This window comes from Archocentrus centrarchus, unplaced genomic scaffold (genome assembly GCF_007364275.1).
Source record: "Archocentrus centrarchus isolate MPI-CPG fArcCen1 unplaced genomic scaffold, fArcCen1 scaffold_86_ctg1, whole genome shotgun sequence".
Classification (NCBI taxonomy): domain Eukaryota; kingdom Metazoa; phylum Chordata; class Actinopteri; order Cichliformes; family Cichlidae; genus Archocentrus; species Archocentrus centrarchus.
Window position 1 is genome coordinate 299,952 of NW_022060296.1, and position 9,759 is coordinate 309,710.

The window sequence follows — 9,759 nt, forward strand, 5'->3', positions numbered from 1 at the left end:
ATTTTAATGTGAGATTAAAACTCTTTTTTTTTTTAACCTTTTCAGGAAATGAAACCCAGCTGTGTGGCAACACTGTGAGTTCAGATACTCAAATAATTACGTTATTAGTTCACATAGAAGCTGCACTTGAGCTGTTGCAGCTCCTCCCTGAAACTATTTGATCATGTTGTCATGGTCCGGGGTCAGAGTGTGTTTTGTTTTTGCTGAATCTTGTCTGTTCTGTTCTGGGTTTCTTTTGGTTGTGGGGTTTAGTTTATTTCTAGTTCCTTGTGTTCTCCCAGTATTTTATGTCAAGTGTGCGTTTTTTTCCCCCATCTCTCTTCCTGTTTTATTTTGATAGTCGTCCGGTCCCTGTCTGTTGTGTTCAGTTTTGCTTCCCCTGGTCTCTAAGGAATCAGCGTCACCTGTGTTCCCAGCTGTTCCCACTCCCCTCGTTATCCTCCTGTGTATTTAAGTCCTGTGTTTTCAGTGCCTGTTGTTGTCATTGTTTCCTCTTGCTGTGTGGCTCTGTCAGTTTACCCTGTTTTCTGGAGCTCTTGTGGAGTTTATTTTTGTTCTGTATTCAATGCCACTGGTCCTGTCCTGCCTTTTGTTCGCTCTGACAGCCAATAAAGCTGAGTTTGACAATTTACTTCTGTCTGGCATATCCTACGTTGGTGTTCTCTTACTGCCTGTAGTTATAACATGTAGTTATTATTAGGTTATATTTGTCGTGTACATTTTACAGATCCTTACATAAAACCTACACAGCAGCTCTTCTGTTTCTCTGCAGGGCCTGAACTTTAACCCTGCAGAGACTGAATCTGGACCAGGAACCAATCAGGACACGGTGAGATCACACACTACTCTCAGTACAAAGGTACCTTCAATTTATGCTTTATTTTAAGAGAAAAGTGGGAGGAGCTATGATGATGATGATGATGGTGAAGTAGAATCAAATTATATTAAACAGACTCACAGTAAATCCAGGTATTACTGAGCAGTCCTTCTTCTGTCTTCACTGTGTAGGCTGAAGCTGATGATGATTTTTCCTACGCCTCCATCAACTTCACCAAGAAGATGAAGAATAAAGCCCGAGTAAGATTTTTAATATTTATAGAGATGATGTTATCAGTGAGACCCTGATTATTACAGCTCCTATCAGCTGATGTCTTTAATAAAGATTTGTAATGTTTTCTTATAGTCCCGTGGTGATGATGATGGTGACACTGTGACCTACAGCACTGTGAAAGCTTCCTCCTCTTCAGGTGGAGCTTCTGCTGCTCCCAGTGACCTCTATTCCACCATCGACTACACAAAGAAGTTAAAGAAGGAGGACGTTTCTCATGAAGGCTATAAGCTGTTTCTGCAGATGCTGGATGATTATTTGGATGAATAAGTAAAGTCAAGTGTTACTTTTTTAAGTGTAATATAAAATATAGTCTGTAATATATATGTACAGTATTTACTGCACAGTCATATGGCAGTGTTAAACTGTGTAGTGGTAAATTAACAGCAGTGAGCTGTAAGTTTGAATCAAGACTAATTAGCTACTGCAATAAGTTTCATTTTGAATTAATAATCTAAATTCTTAATCTCACACATGGCTCTAAATATTGATCTTTAATCTGAAAAAGCTCAGATATTATGATTGAACCTCTTGGCCTAAGTTGATACAGCCTGTGATCAATAAACTCAAACAGCTTTTATAACTGATTAATTCACTTTATCTGATATTAAATAAATATTGCTTTGTGTTCAATACTTTTGATTGATCCTATCATTTTTATTCTTTCTTGTAAACAAATACTCCCACAACACTTCAAGTTTAACCCATACTTTAAAACCTAAAGAGACAGAACTTCTTAAAGGGACACCATTTTTGTATCAAGATCAACTAAAACATTTTTGACAAGTCAAATTCTTCTAGACGTTTTCTTCCTCAAACTCAGACATGTCAGAGACGTGCGTGTTGAGGTTTGATTGCAGGAAACCTCCTCAGTTTGCTGCTGTTCATACAAGTTTAGCTGCTAACAGAAAATAACAGCTCGCCACCAACCACTGACACCCTATCAGATCACATGACATCCCTCCTAGCTGAGGCTCACAGTCAGACACGTGTGTGCTGTGTCTACAGTGCAGAAAAAATTAAAGTATAAACTTGAGACTTAATTGTTTTCACTGTGATTAAAACTTTTAAAAAGGTTTTTGTAGCCATTTTAATGTAAATCAAATATTTTAAAGGACTCCATAATGATCAGACATCTCACCTCAAATATTTGTTTGGTTTTTGACTTCAAACTGTTTCTGTTAGAGTTGCACATATTCACGTGTTGACAGTTAAAAAAATAACAGCCCTCCTGCTGCTGTTCTCACATTCACACAAGTTAAGCTGATAATAGAAACTGTCACACTTCTAATCTTTTGATCAGCAAACCAGTCATAGAACATTAAAGGCAGATCAATATTATTTATCTCAATTTGTTAAATGGTGTATACAAAAAGCAAGAAAAGAAGAAAAAACTATTTTGAACTGGAGTGCATATTTATTCAGTCTTAGCAAAAAACAACATTTAACTCTGTGTCATTAAATATGTTTATTAAATATATTTATATTTACACTTCCCCTTCAGTTCTCAGAAAACAATGATGTCATTGATGCAATGAGGAGCCCACAGGTCTCAGACCACTAACACATCAGTGTTTTTATTTAGCTGCTGGTCATTGCTGCAGTATCACTGTGTTTCATTGTGCACATCAAGACTCAAACTCTAGTAGGAAATTTATTTTCATGTGTGCTGACAGCAGACATGATCATAAACACTGTCTGTGTTCTCCTTGATGCAAACACTTCTCTAAACTAACAGTTTTCACACATTTAACGTCCTCTATTCTACTCAGCTGGAGTCCTCCCTGTAAAAGACTGAAGACAGAAAAGTTTGCAAAATGCACCAAACAAAGTTAAATCTCCAAAAGTTTTTCACATGTTTAGAATCTAAATGAAGACAGAGGGAGGTTAGAGAGAGTAAAAGCTGGGAACTAAATTCATTCAGCCAGTGAGAGAAGAGAGAGAAGGAGTGATGTCACTATGAGGAAGAGAGCAGGACGTCAGCGCTGTCTTCATCTTTGAGACGTCTCATTTGTGAATGTGAGAGCAGGAAGAGAGACAGAGAAGCACGATGGCTGAATTCAGATGGATTCAAATGCTTTCATTCCTGATCCTGATGCTTCAGTTTAAAGGTAAGAATACACAACACACTGTAAATGAATAACCTGCCACTAATGTTACATCATTCAGCCTCTGAGACCTGCTTGGTTTGCAACTTCCTGAGTTTTGTTGAACTTTGTAAACCAGAAGTGAACCAACTATGAACATAACAGTCATATCCATGTTACACTTTATTTTCCAAATGATTTTCTCTTTTTCACAGCAGCAGAAACTGGACAAATTTACACATTAGTTGTCAGAGTTGGTGATGAAATGAAATGTGACAGATGATCAGCCTGACTGTGGCAGGACTCAGTGGTTTAACACCCACTGACACCTACCAGCTGATTTGTGATGGGTCGATTGGAGAAAAAAAGCAACAATAAATCAGACAGACTGAGAGTTACAGCAGGTTGTTCTCTGCTTATAAAGAACATCACAGCTGATGATGCTGGTGACACTTTACATCACTACACAACCAGCAACAATATGCAGACTTTCATCTGCATATTGTTTTTGGTTTTTTTGGGACCTTGTAAGGTGCTCATAATGAGGACAGTATGAGATGAATTTTTTTAAACCTATCTATCCTTTTGTTTGCTTTCTCTCCTGCTTGGTAAAGGTAGCGCCTGTATCACGGCTGCATGACCTCAGACACCTGTCTCCTTCTGTGTTTTCTTGTTTGTATTTCTTGGATGGATGTTCAGGAACGTAATCTCAGTGTATGTCTTGATGTATAACGACAATAAACTCTTCTTGATCTTGATCTGTCTGTCATCAACAGTGAGTATTTACATCATCTTTTCAGATTAATGTTACAATAATTATGATCAGAGCGATGAAGTTAACTGTCTTCATGTTTGTTTTTCTCTCTCTAAATGTCTCTGTTACAGGCCCCAGGAATGGTGCCACCATAAAAAAATGAAATCCCTGCAAATACAGGTAAGGTTCAGGTTTGCATTCTAGATTGCATCTTATTCAGGTTTCAATAAACATCAACAACATTCATGTGTCTGTGTAGATTCTCAGTCATCCAGGTCATAGTAGTCTCTGGAGCTTGAAAAAGGCGACTGGACTTCTTTTTGTTTCTTGAAGACGTTTCACCTCTCATCCGAAAGGCTTCTTCAGTTCTCAACCAAATGGTGGAGAGACCCAGGTATTTAAACCCCTGTGGGCGTAGTCCCCTGGAGGTGGTTATGACCCTCTATTGATCATGTGCGTGAACACATGTGCCCAGGTGTGAAGGGGGTGTGGGTCATATTTAATCAGTGGTTGGTGGGAAAGTTGGTGACGTAATCCACCTCCTCTGTTCAATGATGGTTGTTCACAGTGGACATAGATGGCTTCTTTCACTCCTCTTTCAAACCATCTGTTTTCCCTGTCCAAAATGTGAACATTGGCATCCTCAAAAGAGTGCCCTTTTTCCTTCAGATGCAGATGTACTGCTGAATCTTGTCCTGTCGAGGTGGCTCTTCTATGTTGTGCCATTCGTTTGTGAAGAGGCTGTTTGGTTTCACCAATGTAGAGGTCCGAGCACTCTTCACTGCACTGAACAGCATACACTACATCGCTGATCTTGTGTTTGGCGGGTTTGTCCTTGGGATGAACCAGTTTTTGTCTTAGGGTGTGACTTGGTTTGAAGTATACTGAGATGTCATGCTTGGAGAAAATTCTTCTGAGTTTCTCTGACAAGCCTGACACATATGGGATGACAATGTTGTTCCTCTTGTCCTTCCCATTCTCTGTAGTTTGTGTTTGGCCTTCATTCCTGTGCATCTTAGCTGATTTGATGAAGGCCCAGTTGGGGTAACCGCATGTTTTGAGGGCTTTCTTAATGTGTGTGTGTTCCTTATGCTTCCCTTCTGCCTTAGAGGGAACACTTTCCGCACGGTGTTGTAGGGTCCTGATCACCCCAAGTTTGTGTTCCAGAGGGTGGTGGGAGTCAAAGAGGAGATACTGGTCTGTGTGTGTGGGCTTCCGGTAAACTTCAAAGTTGAGGCTTCCATCTTCCTCGATAAGCACCGCACAGTAGTGATGTTACCTCCAACACCGAGGCTTCGAAGCACGCTTCAAACTCGCCAGGGCAGTTATGGTGAAGCAGTGGGCCGGAGCTTGCTTCAGTTGACGTCACTGATGACGTTCGAACCACTTCACTGCTTCATTCAGACTGAATCAGCTGACTGGTTTGATTTCACAGGCGGAGCTTTGAAACTTTGGCGCGATACTCAGAGTATTTAAGACGACTGAAACGCCGTTTCACGCCCTGTACCAAACCCGCTGTGCATCAGTGACGGCTGGTTTGTGTGAATTTCAAACTTTCAATAAGAGAGCCATCTCATTTTCCCTAAGTATGGGAATATTTTGATTTGGTGCCACCGAATAAGGTAAAATAATTTCAGCATGTCCATCCATCCATTTCTTTCCAATTATATAGGAAACTTGTGCAGGTAGGACGAGCATGGAAAAAGAAAAATGTTGATGCTTAAACCACATCAATAGCCCAAAAAATATAATGAGGTTACAGCCAATTAACCTCTCCGATCTCAGTCGCCAGGCAATCCGGCGTTGACATCGGAGCATTCCGGGTATTAATAACTACTTTATGATCAACAAACATGATGACACTAAGTAAGATTTAAATTAAAATATAAAATCATGCATCCACCTTTAAATTGGTGCCCAAATGTGCGATTAGCGGCCAGCGACGTTCAACTTGTCGAAAAGCAAACAGGTTAGCTTGAACAACGTCACTGGCCGAAGATGCAGCGATCACAACACACCTATTCAGTGTTTATTCAAATATAATACTCATAGTGCCACATCATTCAAGAGGTGCTTTTCTTTCTCCCTTTCTTACTTCCTGGTCACACCAGCTTCTTCTGTTCCGTGTGAAAGGATGGTCTCAAAGGCTGGGAAGCTGTCCCTAAAAAGAGAAACCAGTGAAGTCCATCTACTGTGGAAACATTATTCCTGAATAATAATAAAAAACCGAGATGCAAAAGCACACATTTCCTGCACGCCAAGCATAATAACAAAGGAAATAACTGTACACCAAAAAAAAAAGAAAGAAAAAAAAGGGGGAAACGGATCAATCTCACCTACTGACTCATTATTATTGAACATCTTCCCTGTCCAGTATGAAATTTAGAATCAATGACAAACCAAACCATTTTCCACATATATTTATTTATTATAATTTCATAGATGGAATTACTCAGGCAGATGATTTTTACATATGGGATACAAAGAACAAATACATAAAACAGGTCATTTGAAGAATTGTCCCAACACACGTTAAGAAGTGTTATTATACACATGAAAGCTGTGTCACATCTGCAGGGCTTCATTTGGCTGTGCAACAACCATTGTGGTCAGCAGATGTCACCCAGGAGTACTGAATGAACCTTCGAGTAGCGAACCAATTTTTGACACAATGGTTCAAAAAGGTTCAGAGCTTCAGAAAGCCTCGTTTTGCCATCACTACCGCACAGTCCAGGAATGGTAACTTGTTATCTCTGGTGTCCTCCCTGGTAAAACGTATGTATTTATCCACTGAGTTAATGTGACGAGTGAAGGCTTCTACTTCTCGGGTTTTGATTTTGACCCAGGTGTCATCTACATATCTGTACCAGTGGCTAGGTGCCATCCCTTTGAAAGAACCAAGAGCTTTACTTTCCACTTCCTCCATGTAAAGGTTGGCTACAATGGGAGACACTGGGGAGCCCATGGCACATCCATGCTTCTGTCTGTAGAATCCATCATTGTATTTAAAATATGTTGTGGTAAGGCAGAGATCTAAAAGTGCACAAATCTGATCTGGGGTGAAGCTGGTTCTGTTCAGTAAGGAATCGTCTTCCTGTAGTCGTCTTCTGACGGTCTCCACTGCCTCAGTTGTGGGTATGCAAGTGAAAAGTGAAACCACATCAAAGGACACCATGGTTTCATCTGGATCCAGTACAAGATTCTGGACCTTGTTAGTAAAATCTGTAGAGTTTTCAATGTGGTGGGGTGTGATGCCAACAAGCGGTGATAAGATGGTGGCGAGGTGTTTGGAAATGTTGTAGGTGACCGAGTTTATACTGCTGATAATGGGTCGAAGGGGGACTCCTTCTTTGTGGATCTTTGGGAGTCCATAAATGCATGGAGTGGCTTCTCCAGGGTACAGGCGGTAGTAAGTGGGGCGGTCAATGGCTTTTTCTGAGTGGTTTCAGTTGAAACCAATTTAGGACTCCGCTCCATTGTTTCCTGTGGCCTATTGAGGTCACTGGAACAAAGGTGTGAATGGGGGTTGAGACGGCTGGGAAGGGAGCTCAGGACAGCACTGTAAGCGGGGGAAAGTTGGTGACGTAATCCACCTCCTCTGTTCAATGATGGTTGTTGTTCATTGCACCTCGACAGGACAAGATTCAGCAGTACATCTGCATCTGAAGGAAAAGGGCACTCTTTTGAGGATGCCAATGTTCACATTTTGGACAGGGAAAACAGATGGTTTGAAAGAGGAGTGAAAGAAGCCATCTATGTCCACTGTGAACAACCATCATTGAACAGAGGAGGTGGATTACGTCACCAACTTTCCCCCGCTTACAGTGCTGTCCTGAGCTCCCTTCCCAGACGTCTCAACCCCCATTCACACCTTTGTTCCAGTGACCTCAATAGGCCACAGGAAACAATGGAGCGGAGTCCTAAATTGGTTTCAACTGAAACCACTGATTAAATATGACCCACACCCCCTTCACACCTGGGCACATGTGTTCACGCACATGATCAATAGAGGGTCATAACCACCTCCAGGGGACTACGCCCACAGGGGTTTAAATACCTGGGTCTCTCCACCATTTGGTTGAGAACTGAAGAAGCCTTTCGGATGAGAGGTGAAACGTCTTCAAGAAACAAAAAGAAGTCCAGTCGCCTTTTTCAAGCTCCAGAGACCATTCATGTGTGCATTACTCTCTTTCAGTTCCAGCGTTATTTACAGTTCACATATGTCCGTATTTCAGCATAGAAGTAAATGCGACTTTACAAACTTAGCGTGCAGATTAAACTTTTCCCCACATGATAGACAGTGGTAGCATTTTTTACCCAGTACTAACCTGCAAATACAGGTAAGGTTCAGGAGCAGTGAGGACGCAGTGCACTCGGGTTTCCTTCCAGTGGGCGGAAATTCACTCCCTAAAGCAACCGGGGTGCATCTTCCCTGAAATCAACAGTTCCACCTGAGGTGTTGCTCCAACTTTACTGTCCTTCTGTATAGTCCACGTTGCACAATAAATCATCACAAATATTGGTCATGTTTACAAAATTATCTTGAGTCTTTGTTGCTGGAAATAACAGACAAGCCAGTTAAAAAAATGAAATGAAAAGATTAAAACAAAAGTGGCCGCACATTTTGGGTGTGCCACATCTCCATCTGTACAAGTGACTGAACATGAGAACAATGGTGAAGTCACCTTGTTCTGCTCTGTGTTGGATGTTGATACATGTGAACACACAGTGCAGTGGATCTATGAGGGTGAAGACAAACCCTCAGACATGAAGATATCAGCACGATCCTGCACTGCCACTGTGACATTTACAATATCTGACCTCAATCAGAGGTCAAAGTTTAATGAGTTATTAAAGTGTAATGTGATGAATCAGATCACTAAGACAGTGCAGCTGTTTCCTTTCAACATTCACTGATGAAACTTTGATACACAGGAAGCTTTGATAAACTTTCACAATAAAGTTAATTTTCCTTTGTTGTGTTTTTTTTCTTTCAGTAAACAAAACACAGATGGAAAAAAGAAGCGTGAGTTTAAACAACCCCACAAAGTGTGAGTGTCAGTTTTATGAGAGCATCTAAAGTGTGTTGTGTTGTTTTCCACAGGTGCACAAAGATGAAGATGAAGGTACAGTGACCTATGAAAACTCTGCAGACCCTTCTGCTTCTGTCAGACTCCACTGATCATCAACATCAACTCAGCACAGAAACGACATCACTGCTGTTAAAGATCATCTCAGCACATTTCATATGAGGAGAAAACAGACTCAGGATCAGATTAATACTTTGGATGTCCTTGTAGGTCACTGTTCAATCTCTCCCTCTGCTTTTGCTCTGTCTCCTCTGTGTGTGTGTGTGTGTGTGTGTGTTGTGTGTGTGTGTGTGTGTGTGTGTGTGTGTGTGGTGTGTGTGTGTGTGTGTGTGTGTGTGTGTGTGGTGTGTGTGTGTAGTGAACAGTGGAAGCTGATTTACTGATGTTTATGACTCATAATTTACTGCTAATTGTGCTACAAATGTGAGCGCTATTGTTGAATTCCTTTCACGCTGTTTTTCCCTGTTTAGTAAATCTGGTCTAATATGTTTTAATCTGACTGATTTCACTGTTAGATATCACATTAATGTACATTATCAGTACTTGTAAAGGTACTTTGGAGTTTTCTTTCTTACCATCATTTTGTTTAATTTTGTTGTTGCTCTGCTTTAGGTGAAGAAAAAAACAAAACAAAAAAACAACATCATCAACAACAACAACATCATCAACAACAACAACATCATCAACATCATCAACAACAACAACATCATCAACATCATC

General features: G+C 40.7%; 1 protein-coding gene and 1 long non-coding RNA gene across 2 annotated transcripts in view; both read left to right on the forward strand.

Moving 5' to 3' along the window:
* LOC115777923 (uncharacterized) overlaps positions 1–1,378 on the forward strand; it is a 3,301-nt gene extending 1,923 nt beyond the window's left edge. The window contains exons 5-8 of the mRNA XM_030725943.1: positions 46–74; positions 773–829; positions 1,009–1,077; positions 1,184–1,378. Of these exons, the coding sequence (XP_030581803.1) occupies positions 46–74; positions 773–829; positions 1,009–1,077; positions 1,184–1,378 (350 nt within the window). The remainder of the gene's footprint in view (positions 1–45; positions 75–772; positions 830–1,008; positions 1,078–1,183) is intronic.
* Positions 1,379–3,087: 1,709 nt separating this feature from the next.
* On the forward strand, positions 3,088–9,208 carry LOC115777918 (uncharacterized). Its single transcript, XR_004019707.1, has 4 exons — positions 3,088–3,219; positions 3,810–3,970; positions 4,081–4,129; positions 9,054–9,208. It is a non-coding gene; the product is annotated as an uncharacterized LOC115777918 (long non-coding RNA).
* The last annotated feature ends 551 nt before the right edge of the window (positions 9,209–9,759 follow it).